This window comes from Microcaecilia unicolor, chromosome 11 (assembly GCF_901765095.1).
Source record: "Microcaecilia unicolor chromosome 11, aMicUni1.1, whole genome shotgun sequence".
NCBI lineage: Eukaryota > Metazoa > Chordata > Amphibia > Gymnophiona > Siphonopidae > Microcaecilia > Microcaecilia unicolor.
The window spans coordinates 144052407-144071671 of NC_044041.1; the positions used below are offsets into that span (position 1 = coordinate 144052407).

General features: G+C 46.8%; 1 protein-coding gene across 1 annotated transcript in view; it reads left to right on the top strand.

Moving 5' to 3' along the window:
* The window catches only part of PPP1R37 (protein phosphatase 1 regulatory subunit 37), a 1040147-nt gene that overhangs the window by 109544 nt on the left and 911338 nt on the right, over positions 1–19265 (top strand). The window contains 1 exon segment of the mRNA XM_030217605.1: positions 12537–12634. Coding sequence (XP_030073465.1) covers positions 12537–12634 — 98 coding nt within the window.

The window sequence follows — 19265 nt, forward strand, 5'->3', positions numbered from 1 at the left end:
ACGGAACCGCAAGTTGTGTCTTCTTCCTCTATTCTCGAGGTCGTCCATTTTATACTTAAGTTCCTCATATTGTTCTTGCTGTTTTGAAATGCGTGAGCTCATCAAGCTTTGCTGCTCTTCCTGCTCATCGAGCCTTTCCTCTAGGGTTTCTACTCTGCCACCCAGCTCTCTGAGATCCAAGCTTATAGCGTCGACGTGCTCCAATATTTCAACCCGAGAGGCTTTTATTTCCTCTCTAATCGCGTCCAGGCATTTTGCCAAATCCGCTGGGGAGTGCTCCCTTGTAGCAGCGGGACTGGGCGCCACGTGTTTAGCCGGCGCTTCCAAGTCCGCCATCCCGGGTGAAGCTGGGCGCGAGAAGCTCTTCGCGACTTGTTTCTTCGGCGCTCTTTCGCTTCCCCGCTGTGCCGCCGCGGCGGTTTTACTCATTTTGTGGAGCCCGGTTTATAGCTCGTCGCCAAATGTGGTGCTGGTCTAATTTTTTTATGCCAATGGCGCTACTGGTGCTGCTTAACGGTGGGGGAGTGCAGGAGCTAACAGACTAGGCAGCCATTCGCCTCCGTGACGTCGCATTTTTAGAATTTTTAGTTCTTCGTTAAACCAGAGTATTTTTTTGCGCTTTTGTGCTGATTTTGTATGTATGGGCGCTATTTTGTTGAAGATTTTGTTGCATCGTTCGTCCCAAACAGTGAATCGGTTTTTGGTGCCCAGTTGTATATTTCTTGCCAAAATGTTTTGGGGTCTGTTTTACCTCTTGTTTTATTTAAGACCCGTTGATGCGTTTGGGGAAGGCCTTTCTTCTTCCAGCTTAAGGTCCTAGTTAATTTAATGTGGTCGGACCAAGGTATGCTTTTCATTGCTGTTCTGTTACCAAAAAGGTTCGGTCACTGGATAGTTTGTATTTTTTTATTTTTATTTTTTGTTACATTTCTACCCCGCACTTTCCCACTCATGGCAGGCTCAATGCGGTTTACATGGGCAATGGAGGGTTAAGTGACTTGCCCAGAGTCACAAGGAGCTGCCTGTACCTGAAGTGGGAATTGAACTCAGTTCCTCAGTTCCCCAGGACCAAAGTCCACCACCCCTAACCACTAGGCCACTCCTCCACTCCATGTTAATAGATCCAGTGCATGGCCTTTTATGTGTGTGGGGTTGACTTGTGGCCAGTGGAAGTCCTACATTTGTAAGAACTCTTTGCATTCTAGTGTGTCATTTGAAGTTGTGTCCTCTAGGTGAAGGTTTATATCTCCTGTTATTATTACGTTAGGATTGCGAGGCATGTGTTTGATATAAAGTCATGAGAGTTGGTTAGGCATCTTTCCAATTTCTCGGTGGTCGATATAATATGATGCAAGTCAGGTGAGCTGGGAGGGATTTGTTTTGTAACCTGATTGCGGCAATTTCAAGTTGTGCATTAATGGATTCCGCAGTGGGTTCTGAAATGAATTCGTCTTTACCTGTTCTGGTCCATTGGTTGATTTGTATCCTGGAGGGCAGATGTCAGCATTATGGTGTCATCTTGGTTATGAATCCAAGTTTCAACTGATGAATGTTAGGTCTATGTTGTCCTGAGTAATCCAATCTGTTAAGGTTTCCATTTTGTTTATTACTGATCTAGCGTTTATATAATCCTATTTGGGTCTGTTTAAAGGTTTGTCTAAGGTGGGTATTAATGGATATTTATTAGTTGAGGTGTGATCGATGTGTTGGGTGTATATGGGTTCTTTTCTCCTGTTTTCTGTTTTTGTTTGTGTGATGATGATTTTTCATGATAAGGTCTGGTTTCGATCTGATGACAGTAGTTTAATCTGTTCGTCCTATGTTGAGAGTGTATTATGGGGATGATATTCTGTTCTTCTTGGGATAGGGCATCTATTGTATGTACTAGGGCCAGGATGTGTAATCCTAGGATTACTTTTGTATGGTCAGGGCCGGTCTTAAGCAGAGGCCACCAAGGCGGCCACATAGGGCCCTGCGCCTAAGGGGGCCCCGCGCGCCTCAACTCTACCTTGCTCGCACCTCCGCTCCGACCTCCACCGGACCACCGCTGCTTGCCTCGACGACCACATAATCACACGGCGCCCACCCCCGGCTTGGGCCCGCCGTCAGCTCCCGAGAGTCCCCGCCTTCCCGGACCCCAGCGACTAACTGCAGCGACTCAGCGATGCTAGCGAGCCAGCCAGGCCCAGCACAGGCAGCGACGGCCCCGCCCCCAACAGCGACGACAACTAGGACAGACAGACGGCTCACCTCCAGGCTCCAGCTTCCCGCTCAATGTCCCGCCTTCTGAAGTTCTGATGTATTTCCTGTTTCCAGACTGCGAGGGCGGTAGTCACTGAGCGGGAAAAGCTGGAGGTGGTGAGGTGAGCCATCGTCACTGACGCCGTCTACTGATTGAGTGAAGAAGGCTACTGCTGCTGCTGCTGCTGGAGTGCTGGTAGGCGACTTGAGATTGTGATGGGATATTAGAAAGAAGAGGCAGGCAGTAAAGGGAGAGTGGAGATGGCTGGGGCTTGAAGAGAAAAAGACCTAATGGACCTTTGGGTTGGCAGGTGATTGGTAAAGAGGTAAAGGGAATTGTAAGGGGTGGGGGAGAAAGATGTGATGGCAGGAGAGAAAAAAAGGAACCAAGGTTTGAGGGTGAGGGGAAATGGGCACTAGGAATTGACAGGGAGAGGAGAAACCTGAGGGTGAGCGGATCAGCAGGGACTCAGGGACGGACGACTATAGGCCTGAGGAGGAGAATAGAAGGGAGAAAAAGTGGCCTTAGCTGGGGATGGCAGAACAGCGATTGGAGGGAGAAAGGGAGAGAAGAGTGAGATTCAGAGATTGGCAGAGGGCTGAACAGGATTTGGACTGGGGGCTGGACTGGAGGGAGAAAATGTTGTCTTGAACTGAATAATTTCTGGGGAGGGGAGGTTTCATGATAGCATTGTGCTTATTATTTCAATCAGTTTTTTTGTACAAGTTTAGCTTCATTTGTCTTTATTTGAAATTTCATAAATAAAATTTTTTTCTAAAAATAGAATAATCTTATCAATGGGGTGGAGTTAGGTGGGGGCGGAGCTAGGGTGGGGCGGGGCTAGGATGGGGCCCCACCAAATTGGTCTGCATAGGGCCCCGCACTTGCTAAGACCGGCCCTGTGTATGGTTCATTTTTTTTTTTTTAATGAATTTTGATTTATGGCCGGTTCCGGCCTGTGACACCGAGGTTGGGGAAAGGTAGGATAATCTCCAGCTCCTTTTTTGTTTGCAGTACTGTTTAAGTTTAAAGATTAGATCTGTTTCTCTGGCTGCAGTGTCTTGCCTGCCTTGTTTGCTTGCAGCACTTTTTGCTTGCCTTTTGTTTGTTTTTTTTGCTTGTAGCACTGTTTAGGTTAAAGATTAGATCTGTTTCTCTGGCTGCAGTGTTTTGCCTACTTTGTTTGCCTATTTCCTTCTAGTACCGAATTTGGGGTAATGGTTTCTGGTTGTCGTATACACGCAGTGGTTTTTATATTATTTCCAGTTAGCTCCTACCTCTTGTCGTATGTCCTACAGATACTTGGTTTCACCATAACTGACCATAAATGAAGAGTTGTGCTAGGGGTGGCAGTGTTTGGGAGGGAGGGTGGGATGAAGACTAAACTAGTCCTGGTGTGCCTGCTAGAGACTCTCCTGTTAATGCTGTGGTATAAAGTTTCAAGTTTTACAACTAGGGGGAAAAGAGTATGGAGATTAGTTGATAAAGTTTGCTTTTTTTATATGTTTGTTCTGCCTATCGCAAACCTACAATTCCACCTTTAAATCCCAATCTTTAAGTTCCCAAAGCACAAAGCAAAATAATATTCACTTACCAGAGAAATGTCCTTTTTTCTCAGAATTTCTCAGAAAGAGATGCAGCAAGAATGATTTATGGATGTTCTCAATTTGGTCATATAACTCCTTTAATTAGAAGTCTACATTGGTTACCATTGTTTGCACTTGTGGAATTCAAAATTGCTTGTATATTTAAAATTCTACAGGGGGAAATTGTTCTTCTTACTCAAATAATAGCTCCTCCAGTTTTTTGGAAGAATTCATGTTTTCATTTTTTATTACTGGGATTTCCTTCTGTCAAAAAAGTTAGTTATAAAAAAGTTTTTGATAGCTCTTTTATTTAAATACTAATTGCTTAACTTTTTGTAAAATAGATAAATAACAGAGTAGGGATACTTCTGATTTTGGTTTTTGTCTTATTGTAACCTGCTTAGATTCTTCATTGGTGGAAGTGGGACACAAATATAGAGTAGGGATACTTCTGACTTCTGTTTTTTGTTTTTGTCTTATTGTAATCCCCACCATGATCTCAAATACTTAGAGCAAATGGCTCCATCACCAGTGAGAGTGGGCAGCCCTGCTGAGCTCACATTTTTAATTCAAAGAGTTCAGTAAAGTACATAAGTACATAAGTAGTGCCATACTGGGAAAGACCAAAGGTCCATCTAGCCCAGCATCCTGTCACCGACAGTGGCCAATCCAGGTCAAGGGCACCTGGCACGCTCCCCAAACGTAAAAACATTCCAGACAAGTTATACCTAAAAATGAGGAATTTTTCCAGTCCATTTAATAGCGGTCTATGGACTTGTCCTTTAGGAATCTATCTAACCCCTTTTTAAACTCCGTCAAGCTAACCGCCCGTACCACGTTCTCCGGCAATGAATTCCAGAGTCTAATTACACGTTGGGTGAAGAAAAATTTTCTCCGATTCGTTTTAAATTTACCACACTGTAGCTTCAACTCATGCCCTCTAGTCCTAGTATTTTTGGATAGCGTGAACAGTCGCTTCACATCCACCCGATCCATTCCACTCATTATTTTATACACTTCTATCATATCTCCCCTCAGCCGTCTCTTCTCCAAGCTGAAAAGCCCTAGCCTTCTCAGCCTCTCTTCATAGGAAAGTCGTCCCATCCCCACTATCATTTTCGTCGCCCTTCGCTGTACCTTTTCCAATTCTACTATATCTTTTTTGAGATACGGAGACCAGTACTGAACACAATACTCCAGGTGCGGTCGCACCATGGAGCGATACAACGGCATTATAACATCCGCACCACCTGGACTCCATACCCTTCCTAATAACACCCAACATTCTATTCGCTTTCCTAGCCGCAGCAGCACACTGAGCAGAAGGTTTCAGCGTATCATCGACGACGACACCCAGATCCCTTTCTTGATCCGTAACTCCTAACGCGGAACCTTGCAAGACGTAGCTATAATTCGGGTTCCTCTTACCCACATGCATCACTTTGCACTTGTCAACATTGAACTTCATCTGCCACTTGCACGCCCATTCTCCCAGTCTCGCAAGGTCCTCCTGTAATCGTTCACATTCCTCCTGCGACTTGACGACCCTGAATAATTTTGTGTCATCGGTGAATATTTACATTACCCACTAGTTATTCCCATCTCTAGGTCATGTATAAATACATTAAAAAAGCAACGGACCCAGCACAGACCCCTGCGGGACCCCACTAACTACCCTCCTCCACTGAGAATACTGGCCACGCAATCCTACTCTGCTTCCTATCTTTCAACCAGTTTCTTAATCCATAATAATACCCTACCTCCGATTCCATGACTCTGCAATTTTCTTCAGGAGTCTTTCGTGCGGCACTTTGTCAAAACGCCTTCTGAAATCCAGATATACAATATCAACCGGCTCCCCATTGTCCACATGTTTGCTTACCCCCTCAAAAAAATGCATTAGATGGTGAGGCAAGACTTCCCTTCACTAAATCCGTGCTGACTTTGTCTCATCAGTCCATGTTTTTGTATATGCTCTGCAATTTTATTCTTAATAATAGCCTCCACCATCTTGCCCCGGCACCCGACGTCAGACTCCACCGGTCTATAATTTCCCGGATCTCCTCTGGAACCTTCTTAAAATCGGAGTAACATTGGCTACCCTCCAGTCTTTCCGGTATTACACTCGATTTTAGGGACAGATTGCATATTTCTAACAGTAGCTCCGCAAGTTCATTTTTTAGTTCTATTAATACTCTGGGATGAATACCATCAGGTCCCGGTGATTTACTACTCTTCAGCTTGCTGAACTGACCCATTACATCCTCCAAGGTTACAGAGAATTTGTTTAGTTTCTCCGACTCCCCCGCTTCAAATATTCTTTCCGGCACCGGTGTCCCCCCCAAATCCTCCTCGGTGAAGACCGAAGCAAAGAATTCATTTAATTTCTCCGCTACGGCTTTGTCCTCCTTGATCGCCCCTTTAACACCATTTTCGTCCAGTGGCCCAACCGACTCTTTGGCCGGTTTCCTGCTTTTAATGTATCTAAAAAAGTTTTTACTATGTATTTTTGCTTCCAACGCTAATTTCTTCTCAGTCCTTTTTTGCCCTCCTTATCTCCGCTTTGCATTTGGCTTGGCATTCCTTATGATCTATCCTGTTACTTTCAGTTGGTTCTCTTCTCCACTTTCTGAAGGATTGTTTTTTGGCTCTAATGATTTCCTTTATCTTACTGTTTAGCCACGCCGGCTGACGTTTAGTCTTTTTTCCCTTTTTTCTAATACGTGGAATATATTTGTCCTGAACCTCCAGGATGGTGTTTTTAAACAGCATCCACGCCTGATGCAAGTTTTTTACTCTGCGAGCTGCTCCTTTCAGTCTTTTTTTCACCATTTTTCTCATTTTGTCGTAATCACCTTTTCTATAGTTAAACGCTAGCGTACTTGATTTCCTAGTTTCACTTCCTTCAATGCCAATATCAAAACCGATCATATTATGATCACTGTTATCAAGCGGCCCTCGTATCGTTACCCCCTGCACTAGATCATGAGCACCACTAAGGACTAAGTCTAGTATTTTTCCTTCTCTTGTCGGCTCCTGAACTAGCTGTTCCATGAAGCTGTCCTTGATTTCATCAAGAAATCTTATGTCCCTTGCGTGTACAGATGTTACATTAACCCAGTCTATATGCGGGTAATTGAAATCCCCCATTATTATTGTGTTGCCCAGTTTGTTTGCGTCCCTGATTTCCTTTAACATTTCCGCATCCGTCTGTTCGTCCTGGCCAGGCGGACGGTAGTACACTCCTATCACTATCCTTTTCCCCTTTGCACATGGAATTTCAATCCACAGTGATTCCAAGGAGTGTTTTGCTTCCTGCAGAATTTTCAATCTATTTGATTCAAGGCTCTCGTTAATATACAATGCTACCCCTCCACCAATCCGATTCACCCTATCACTACGATATAATTTGTACCCCGGTATGACAGTGTCCCACTGGTTATCCTCCTTCCACCAGGTCTCAGAGATGCCTATTATATCTAATTTTTCATTTAGTGCAATATATTCTAACTCCCCCATCTTATTTCTTAGGCTCCTGGCATTCGCATATAGACATTTCAAACTATGTTTGTTGTTCCTAAGTACATCATGCTTAGTACTTGACAGTATTAATTGGCAATCTTTTGTCTGATTTTTATTGTTATTTAAAGATACCCGATCTACTACAATCTCTTTTGCAACCTCACTATCAGGATACTCTATCTTCCCTGTTATGGTGATATCTTTGAAAGATACCTTATCCCGAACCATGCTCTTTTGAGCGACTGTCGGCCTTCCCCCCATTTCTAGTTTAAAAGCTGCTCTATCTCCTTCTTAAACGCCGATGCCAGCAGCCTGGTCCCACTCTGGTTAAGATGGAGCCCATCCTTTCGGAATAGGCTCCCCCTTCCCCAGAATGTTGCCCAGTTCCTAACAAATCTAAAGCCCTCCTCCCTGCACCATCGTCTCATCCACGCATTGAGACTCTGGAGCTCTGCCTGTCTCTTGGGCCCTGCGCGTGGCACAGGTAGCATTTCAGAAAATGCTACCCTGGAGGATCTGGATTTCAGCCTAAATTTGGCTTCCAGAACCTCTCTCCCACATTTTCCTATGTCATTGGTACCCACATGTACCAAGACAGCGGACTCCTCCCCAGCACTATCTAGAATCCTATCTAGGTGACACGTGAGGTCCGCCACCTTCGCACCAGGCAGGCAAGTCACCAGGCGATCCTCACGTCCACCAGCCACCCAGCTATCTATATGCCTAATGATCGAATCACCAAGTACAACAGCTGTCCTAACCTTTCCCTCCCGGGCAACATTTGGAGATATATCCTCGGTGCGAAAGGATAATACATCCCCTGGTGGGCAGGTCCTGGCTACAGGAGTACTTCCTACTTCACCAGGGTGATGCTCTCCTTCTAGGAGACCTCCCTCCTCCAAGGTAGCACAGGGGCTACCTGACTGGAGGTGGGACTTCTCTACAACATCCCTGTAGGTCTCCTCTATGTACCTCTCTGTCTCCCTCAGCTCCATCAAGTCTGCTACTCTAGCCTCAAGGGAACGGACACGTTCTCTGAGAGCTAGGAGCTCTTTGCATCGGGCACACACATATGACACCTCACCAATTGGGAGATAATCATACATGTGACACTCACATTGATATTCAAACATGCAATTGTTTTATTATAAATGAAGGCTAGCCAGTCCAAAAATGTTCTCCTAATCCCGAGTGTTGATCATGAAGGGCCAAAAGACCCCATCAAAGGTCTTTCCCACATCTATGGAGGGTAGGTGCTGTTTCACCTGCGAGATTAAATTTTTGTCTCCAAATGGTATAACATGTTTGCATCCAGTGTTAAAACCAGCCTGATCACAATGGATCAAATCCGCTGGTAAGTGTGTTGAATAATGATATTGGAGGGAACTCTGGATTAGTTCTTGCGCAGCTCAGCACTTTCAGTGGAGGCTGCCATCCTGTTCTCCTCTCGAGCCACTGTCTCCATGGCTAGGTGGGTAAAGTTTCTTATTTTGTCTCCTTTTTTCTTGTTTGCCATTGGAGTCAGGTTGGGTTTAGCTGCTATATATGGCAAATGGAGAGTGCTTTGAAGCTTGGCGTGTTGCAGTTATGGCTTTTCAATCTCGAATAACCAGGAGCTCTTCTATTCCTCCATCAGACAAGGTGACATCACTTCCTATCTTGGGGTGGACTTTCTGACCAATGTTTTGCATGATCTGGTGCACATTTCCTTTCACTCAGTGTTGTCCTTTGTGTTGGGCCAGGGATGGCTCTGGTTGCCTCCTTGAGCTATAGATGCAGCCTCCAAGAAGCTTCATAGCCAACTGCCTTTTAGGGAGCACTTGCTGTTTGGAGAGGACCTGGAAATGCTAGTTAGGGACATGAGAGAAGCGCTTGCTCTTCAGCTTCCTGAACTGTGCCAGAAGGGTTCCCAGAAGACCCCTCCAGTTTAGGGCCACTTGAAGTGCGGAGGTCGGTTCTGTTTAGAAAAGCGTAAGTTGGGCTTAGTTCTGAGACCTAGCAGATTCTTTCTAGCCATGGTACTTTCGTGGCCCAAAAGGTCTGGTGATGCTGGGTACCTGACTCAGCCGGAGGTTCCAGATTTGCTCAGTGAGGATGTGCTGGGCTTCTCAGTGGCTCAGAAAGTGTGCAGATTGTCCATTTTTGGCCATGAGTAGGCCTGCAGCACCTTGCTCAAGGTGGTTGAGCAGGACTGTGCCCTGGAATTGGCGTTGCCCTGTGGCTCAGTGGTAAGTGGCAGACAGTTGCACGTATACTTCAGCACCTCATAGACCTGCAGGCGGTGAAGGCTGTCCTGCTCACAGAGCAGAGGCTCGACATTATTCCCTTCCATTTCTTGTAGCCTATCCTAGATCTCAAAGGAGTACATTCTTGCTTCAAGGTCCAGAATTTTTGAAGGAGATGCTCCTCTTGGTAATCGCTTTAGTTTGCTCAGGTGAGTTCTTGACTTTCTGGACCTTTCAGATGCCAATCAGTGAGGACCACAAGCACTTTCTGTGCTTTATGTGCTGGGGTGTCACCTTCAGTTTCAGGCTTTTCCTTTTGTGGTCTGTTGAATGTTACTCATACCTTCTCCAAAGTAATAATGGCGGTGGCTTACCTGTACCACCAAGACATTTGGGTTCATCTCTGCCTGGATCACTGGCTGATCAAAGTTGACTTGACAGAACATTTTTGAGTGCTCCTCCAATTATCTTGCTCTTGGGGAACGGCTAGGTTGGGTTGTGAACTGGGCAGAGAGTCGCTTTTCTCCCTCCCAGACCTTAGATTACTGGAGGTTTAGCTTGATAATGACCCTGGGAGCAGCCTTTCTTACAAAAGAGTGCATGGACAAGCTGCAAGCCTGGGTCTTTTGGACTCCATGGCGACCACCCTGGAAATATGCCCTGGGCTGTGACTCATACAGGCCCCCTTCAGGCAGCCCTCTTATCTTGATGGGCTCCATTTTGCCAATTTGACTGCAATTTACCACTCCCGTCCAAAGCACATTGCAGTCTGTACTGGTGAGAATGGTTCCACACTTTTGCAGGGAGTTCCACTGGATCTGCCTGACTGTGTGGTTGTGACCACAGACTTGAGTCTCCTCAGTTGGAGAGCTCACTGCTTTGGCAGAGTGGCACAATGGTGTTGATCCCCTTGTAGGCCTCTTGCTCTATTAACCCTCTAGAGACCTCTTGGTACTGGTGGGATTCCATCCCTTGATATGGGGAAGAGCAGTGTCGTGATGGTGGACAATGTTGCGGTCTATATTAACAAGCAGAGAGGCACAGAGGCAGTGGTCCTGGAATCTACAGCACTTTATCACTGTCCAGAATTGAATCTGCTGGCCTTGTTGGCGGTCTGCATAGCCAGGCAGGGCAACAGTCAGACAGACTTCCTAAGTTGATTTCTGCTGAATCTGAGGGGAGTGGGGGCTGGGATCAGCGGCCTTTTCAGCTCCTCCTGGACCAGTAAAGACATTTCTTTCTGGTCCTTTTGATGGCCCCAGATTGGCCATGGTACATGGATCTGGTTCATCTGTTGGTGGACGAGTTGCTGCTTCTTCCCAGAAGTCATTGTTTCTCAAACAGGGTCAAGTAGAAATGGAGGATCTGAATCCCTTTTGCTTTATGGTTTGGTCCTTGAGGAGCGGTTATTAGCAAGGAAAAGCTTTTCATCCATAGTGATTTCCACCTAAGGCCCTCAGATCTTTCACTTCCCTGGAATCCCAGTAGAGAGGTCCTCAGGGGTTCAGTCAAGGGGTTGATGCTGAACTTGGTTAAGGTTCAGCAGGTGGCCCTGGCCCTTTTCCAGGGTAAAACCGTGGGACTTCCCCTAGCTGTTCATGGTGACATCACTAGTTTTTTAGGGAGTTGCTCTCTTGCGTCCTTCTGTCCATCTCTCTTGGGATGTTGAAATTAGTCCTCTCGGGAGCCCCCTTGAGGCCCTGAGGTCAGTTTTGAGAGGAACTTACTCTGAAGATACTGTTCCTGGTGCAGTTTCATCAGCCAGGAGGGGTCGGAGCTTCAGGCGCTATCCTGTTGGAACCCCTATCTCTCCTTCTCGAAGGATGTGGTGTCCATCTGCTTTGTTCATTCCTTTCTTCCTAAGGTGATCTCCTGCTTCTAGGAGGTATGTCTACTCTCCTTTGTGGTTGGGGTGCTGGAATGTACTGCCAGGAGGCTTCACAAACTTGGATGCTTGTTCTGCTCAGGTATTTGCAGGAGGTGAATGAGTTTCTTCTCTCAGATCATCCTTTTGTTTTCTTCCATGGCCCTAGGCAGGGCCAGGTGGCGTCCAAGTCCTCCATTGCACATTGGCTCAAGATGGCCATTGAGGCCGCCTACATTTGCAGGAATGAGAGGATGCCTCCCACATTGCGAGCTCACTCAACTTGGGCACAGGTGATCTCTGTGGCAGAGGCCTGGGTGGTGGCTCTGGAGGATATCTTCAGGGCAGTGATGTGGTTATTGCTCTATATTTTTTGTGAAGCATTACAGACTGGATGTGCTAGCCATAGCTCATTTGTCAGAGCCTTATCTTCCTCCACCGAGTGAGTTCTGCTTGGGTATATCCCATTAATTCAACATGGTGCAGCCATGATGCTAAGGAAGGTGACATCTAGTCATTCCTGTTAATTTCCCTTTCTTTAGTCTCACTATACCATCCTGAGACCTTCTGTTGGAAGATTTTGTTTTGTCAGGATCTTTGTCTTTTTCTCTCCAGTGGTGTTTAAAAAAAAAAAAAGAATTTTTATTTGCAGAGGGTTGATGTGGCATAGGTGTGATTTTTGGGACCTTGCGCTGCTCGTAGATCTTTCCAATGAGTACAGTTTCTTTGTATCAATGATGTCACTGAAAATGATCAGTTTCTCTACCTCCATCTGCTGGTAGGCGAGGATTACAACCAGGAAATTAACAGGTATGACTAATTTTATAAATTGATGTTTTATTGTATCATAATTCTTGATGGCACCAAAAATAATTCAATTTCATTGGAGAAAAAAAAAATCACTCTTAAGGTCAGATAATAAAAAGTCCAGTAGTTGGTGAGGAGGGGAATATGGATGCTAGAAGCTGAAATTAATGCTGAATCCTGGTGGCAGGAGGAGATGCTGGATCAAAAACTTTGTCTCTGAGTTTGAATGTTGTTATTGAGAAAAAAAATGTAATTGGAAGTATTTTTTTTTTTCATGATCCTTCATGCAGCTCAGAATGTGACAGTTGAGGAAATCATCATGGCCTACAAACAAGCCTGTCAAAAACTGAATTGTAGACAGATCCCCAAGCTACTCAAGCAGCTTCAGGTATGTCTACTCTTTTTGCCATCAAAATCATAGCTTGTTTTACTGTGTGGTTTATTCAAATAATCTCACATGCCAAAAACACAAAAACAGGTAGAAACTTCTACATGTAGTCCAAGCACGCGGTAAAGGATGCCACAAAAAACAACCAGCCAATGGGATGAAGTCAGAGTCCTTATTCAAAGCACTGGTAACTGAACCCGGCACGGTCAGTGTTTCAGTGGTAAAACCTTCTTCAGAGGTCACAATGCAACATTTAATCTGGTATTTGATTGGAAGCCAGTGCAAATGTAACAGTGGAGAGATATGATCTTGTTGTTTGACATTACAAATGAGACAAGCTGCAGTGTTCTGAAGGGTTTGAAGACGTTTAATATTGGCCTTAGTAATACCTGCATAAATAGAGTTACGGTAATCGTAATGGGAGTTAACATAGGCATAACAGAGATGAAAGTGAAGTTGAATCTAAGATATTGCAAACTGCTCTGAGTTGACGGAGAAAGAGAACCTGGTTTTAAAACTTGGGAGATTTGAGACAAGTGACGAACGAAGTGACAGGAGTTACTTGCCTGTGGAAAAGCACCAGTGTTAGAGAAAGGAATAAAAGAGGAAGAGCCTGTGATCCAGCTGGCCACTGTTTTATCAAGTTTGAGGATCAAGCGATGTTCCTTTAGCCAGTTGGCTACCTTCTGCAAACAGTCCTGAATGGGGTTTAGAGTAGGAGATGGAGGAGTAGTGTAGAAGACTAGAAGGAAATTGTCCACATATGAGTAGGTACTAATGCCATAGGTCTGAATAAGCAGTGCAAGTGGACTGACTAAAAGATTAAAAAGAGAGGGTGAAAAACCAAATCCTGGGGGCACCACAAGAAACTGCATAAGACGAAGAGTAGATGTAGATTGAACTGCTGTAAAAGTCCAATGTTTTAGAAAAGAAATAAACCAGTGCAGTACTGTGCCAGAGATGCCCAAGAAAGCCAGGTGACAGATGAGAAGAGAGTGATCAATGAGTTTGAAAGCAGCTGAAAGGTCTAACGACATAAGCAGAGCAATCTTACCCTGTTGAATATTAGAATGAAGCTCACTGATAATTGTTTCCGTACTATGGACCGTTCCTGAGTCCGATTGGCAAGGGTGTAGTGCTTTGGTAGATTCAATATAGGATTGGAGCTGCTCTAAAACAATCGTTTCCAACATCTTTGATAAAATAAAGGAAGATTGGAAACTGGATGATAATTACATGGTTGCAGCGGATCTAATGTAGGTTTCTTGAGAATAGGTTTGATAAGTTCATGTTTGAGTAATGATGGTACTATCCCTGTGGTCAAACTATGAGTTATTATTGAATGAAGAAATGAACTTATACCCAAGTTTGGCTGTGTTAACCAAGCTGACCGAAAAGGATCCAAAGAACAAAGAGTCACATTGAGCTTTTTCAGGAGTTGTGAAACTGAAGTCACATGCTGTCCATGAAGCAGTAATCACTGTGGAAGATGAACATGTAGTAGAAATATCAGTAACAGTCGACTGTGATACTGAAAGAAAAGGAGCCCTAAGCTTTTCTGAGGAAAGGGACATAGTAGATGCACCCTGATTTGAAACAGAGGTAAGATACGGCATAGCTGTTTAGTGAAGTTGCCTTCTGAATTCGCAAACAAAATTTTTTTTTTTTGCTAGTCATAGTTGAGTGGAATAATATTGTTGAATTTGCTGGCATTGTTGAAGAGAACATTCTGCCTGTCTGACTTGACACCTATACATTTGTAGCCCATGGTGAAACCAAGGTTGGTGTTTATGGGAACGGTTCTGAACAAATGTCTGTGGTGTCACCTTATCCAAGGTTGCTTTTAGTTATGAATTCCAGGAAGTAGCCTGTTCATTGATTTTTAACTCAAACAAATTATTAGGAAAAGAATCCTGTAGAGGAGGAAGAGAAAGGGGGTCAGTACGGCCCAGACACCAAGACCGGTGTCCTACAGGGGGAGAGCACTGTAAAGTGGACATCAGTGAAATCTGAAACAAGACATAGAAATGGTCTGACCACGAGAGTGATGAGACCTTAATTAAGAATTAGGGTCTGACATAATCAAAGAGATTTCTTTGACCCGGAGTGATGAAGGGAAAATAATCGCCATACCTCCTCTTCTTTTGCCTTCTTGGGTTGAAGAATTTACAGAGAAATTCAGAGGGAGACTAGAGAATAGATAAGTTTGTTCCCCTGGAAGAAGCCAAGTTTCTGTAAGGCAAGGAAAATCAAGATAGTTTGTTTTGAATTAAATCTTGAATAAGTAGGTTTTTTTTGCTTTATTGAACAGTAGTTCAAAAGCACAAAAGAAAGTTCCTGTGCAGAGTTACACGTCACCAAGGAGGTAGAACTACAGGGAGTTAATCATCTGATTTTATCGGTGCGTTCACTAGTACTAAGAAAGGGTCGACGGTCCCACCACACAGGGATCAATGACAAGTCTGGTGTCATTACAATAGAAGGACCGAACCAGTTCCCAGAAGCCAGAGAAACCGAACAGATGCCAAGTAGACAAAGAAGAAAAGCAGGGCACTAAAGAAACAAAAGTACTAGTTTAAAAGTTTCCAGTATCGGCAGCATAGCAATAGAAAATAGAAACTCGCCAATCAAGGCCAGACCACGTCCTCTGCCCCTTTCTCCTCCATTGCTTTCCCCAAGGAGCAGGACCTGCTCCTTAAGTGCGCTCCATTGGCATGCGCCGCCATGGTGCAAATGTCTCTAGCTTCCAGATTTAAATAGTACTTGCTTTGTAGGGATTCGTTGGTGCATGGGTCAAGTGACCCAGAGCTGGGAAAGCAATGACTGATAGTTCAGGGAATCTGGTCCGAATCTGCAATGAGAAAAAAAAAATCCATAGAGGATATCACAGCAAGTTACACTTGTTAATAGTTGATCACAGAAATAAAAGCAAACGTCACTAGCTGGGAAAACAGTTACTGATAGTTCAGGGAATCAGGTCAGAGTTTCGTAGGGATTCGCTGGTGCACTGGTCAAGTGACCAAGAGCCAGGAATCCGTGACTGATAATCAGGGAATCGGTCTGATGTGAGTAAGTGCGCTGTCTATATTGTGTATCTGGATTTTCGAAGGCATTTGACAGAATACTTCATGAAAGACTGCTGAGGAAATTAGAAGTCATGGGATAGGGTAGTGTCTTATTGTGGATAAAAACTGGTTAAAAGATAGAAAACAGAGAGTAGGGTTAAATAGTCATTCTCTGAGGACAAGCAGGCTGCTTGTTCTCACTGATGGGTGACGTCCACGGCAGCCCCTCCAATCGGAAACTTCACTAGCAAAGGCCTTTGCTAGTCCTCGCGTGCCCATGCGCACCACGCATGCGCGGCCGTCTTCCCGCCTGAACCGGCTCGTGTTCGTCAGTCTTCTTTTGTCAGCGCTCGGGACGGTCGTGTTTTACCGCCGTTTCGCGCCCCTCAAGTTGACCCTCGTGCATCTTCGCGATTTCAAAAAAAAAAAAAGAAAGACCTTGGTCTTTGTCCCTTCCCGTGTGTCAGTTTGTTTTCCCCCGACGTAAGTTTCCTTTCGCTTCGGGGTAGGCCTTTTTGTGGCTCGGTACGGATTTTCTCTTCTCCCTATTTTGGTGCCCTTCGTCACCATCGCGGATTTTGATTTCGCCGGCATGATTTTTCCGCCCATGTCATCGAAGTCTTCCAGAGGCTTCAAGAAGTGCACCCAGTGCGCCTGGGTAATCTCGCTCACTGATAGGCACGCGTCATGTCTTCAGTGTCTGGGGGCTGGGCATCGCCCGCAGGCCTGCAGTCTTTGTGCTCTTTTACAGAAGAGGACTCAGGTAGCGAGATTGGCCCAGTGGAACGTGTTGTTCTCGGGCTCTTCGTCGACAACAGCACCGGAGGCATCGAGTGCATCGACGTCGACAGCATCAAGACCTTCGACCTTGGCATCGACTGCATCAACGGCATCGAGGTATCGACCCTCTGCATCGTCTGTACCGGGACCTCCGTTGCTGCTGATGTCGTCGGACGGTGGTGCTTCGACTGGAGTGCAGGTGAGGGCTGTCCATATCCCCTGCTGGTGGCAATGAACTTCGGGTGGGTCTCCCCTACCCTGAGGGCTCCTGCGGTACAGCCCCCCCCCCCCCCCCGAGACCGACCTTTTTCGGCCTTGGCCCCGAGGAAGAGACGGCTGGATTCTACGTCCTCCTCGTCGGTACTGGGAAGCTCCGTGACATGCTTCGTTTGAAAAAATCAAAGAAGCATCGACACCGGTCACCTTCCGCATCGTACCGACAGCTCTGGGTCGCCGAGGGAGTCGGCACCCAGTAGGCATCGGCACCGGGAGGACCGCTCACACCTCTGTTCAGGAGGTGTCGATGCGCTCCGCCTTGACAGCCCGGAACAGCCTCCACGCCCGGAACAGACTCTGACCTCGACGCATGCATCAGCTTCCATGTCTTTCTCCACAGCCGCTCTGCACGAGAGTCTCCGGGCCGTTCTCCCAGAGATCTTGGGAGAGCTGTTGCGCCCTTCCCCTCCGGTACCGGAGGTGCTTGCGCCACCGGTACCGTCGAGTGAGGCGCCGGCTAGCCCCTTGCCCGGGGTGAGGTCTCCGACATCGGTACCGCTTGCGGTTCTGACTGCGGCCCCCTCCCAGGAAGGCTCCCCGACGACGTCGGCGGAGGGAATTTCGCCGGTGCTGGCGAGGGAGTCTACCTCTTGACGCTCCCACCGTAGCCATGTTTCCACGGAGTCGAGTCGGGCACGGCTTCAGACACAGGTTCATGAACTTGTGTCTGATACCGATGGTGAGGCCTCGTGGGAGGAGGAGGAGGACATCAGATATTTCTCTGACGAGGAGTCTGATGGCCTTCCTTCTGATCCCACTCCCTCCCCTGAAAGGCAGTTTCTCCTCCTGAGAGTCCTGTCTTTTGCGGCCTTTGTCCGGGAGATGTCTACGGTCATCCCCTTCCCGGTGGTCGTGGGAGGATGAGCCCAGGGCTGAAATGTTGAGCTCTTGGACTATCCTTCTCCACCTAAGGAGCGTCCACAGTACCCATGCATCATGTCCTAAAAAAGACATTGCTGGCGAACTGGACCAAGCCTCTAAGTATTCCCACATTCCCAAGAAGATCGAGTCCAGTACCGGATCCATGGGGACCCAGAGCTGAAGCACGACTCTGGTGTGGTGGATCTGGCCCTAAAGAAGGCTAAGAGTTCTAGGGAGCATGCTTAGGCTCCCCCGGCAAAGACTCTAGAACCTTAGACTCCTTTGGGAGGAAGGCCTACCATTCTTCTATGCTCGTGGCCAAGATCAGTCCTACCAGCTCTACACGAGCATCCATATGCGGAATAATGTGCGGCAGTTTGCGGGCTTGGTGACAAGCTCCCTCCTGAGCAAGGCAAGCCATTTCAGGAGGTGGTCAGGCAGCTGAAGCCGTGCAGAAAATTCCTGGCCCGAGGGATATATGATACCTTTGATGTTGCGTCCAGGGCCGCTGCTCAAGGTGTGGTGATACGCAGACTCTCATGGCTGCGTGCCTCCGACCTGGAGAATAGAATCCAGCAGCGGATTGCGGACTCCCCTTGCCGAGCGGACAACATTTTGGAGAGAAAGTCGAACAGGTGGTAGAGCAGCTCCACCAGCGGGATACCGCTTTCGACAAGTATCCCCTGGCAGCCTTTAGCATCTACCTCCTCAGGTAGACGTTTTTATGGGGGAAGGAAGACTGTTCCCTACTCTTCTGGTAAGCGTAGGTACAATCTTCCTTCTCGACAGCCTGTGGCCCAGGCTAAGCCCCAGCACGTTCGCTCTCGTCAGCAGCGTGCGCCTCAGCAAGGCCCCACGGCGAGCTTTTGACTGGCTCCAGCAGAGCATAGCCGACATCAACGTATCAGTGCCGGGCGATCTGCCGGTCAGGGGAGGTTGAAAGTTTTTCACCAAAGGTGGCCTCTCATAACCTCCGACCGTTGGGTTCTTAAAATAGTCCGGCAAGGATACACCCTAAATTTGGCCTCGAAACCTCCAAATTGCCCACCGGGAGCTCAATCCTACAGATTCCAGCACAAGCAGGTACTTGCAGAGGAACTCTCCGCCCTTCTCAGCGCCAATGCGGTCGAGCCCGTGCTATCCGGGCAAGAAGGGCTGGGATTCTATTCCAGGTACTTCCTTGTGGAAAAGAAAACGGGGGATGCGTCCCATCCTAGACCTAAGGGCCCTGAACAAATATCTGGTCAAGGAACAGTTCAGGATGCTTTCCCTGGGCACCCTTCTTCCCATGATTCAGGAAAACGACTGGCTATGCTCTCTTGGACTTGAAGGACGCCTACACGCACATCCCGATAGTGCCAGCTCACAGGCAGTATCTGCGATTTTAGCTGGGCACACGTCACTTCCAGTACTGTGTGCTACCCTTTGGGCTCGCCTCTGCGCCCAGAGTGTTCACGAAGTGCCTTGCTGTAGTAGCAGCGGCGCTTCGCAGGCTGGGAGTACACGTGTTCCCCTATCTTGATGATTGGCTGGTGAAGAACACATCCAAAGCAGGAGCTCTACAGTCCATGCAGATGACTATTCGCCTCCTGGAGCTACTGGGGTTTGTGATAAATTATCCAAAGTCCCATCTTCTCCCAGTACAGAGA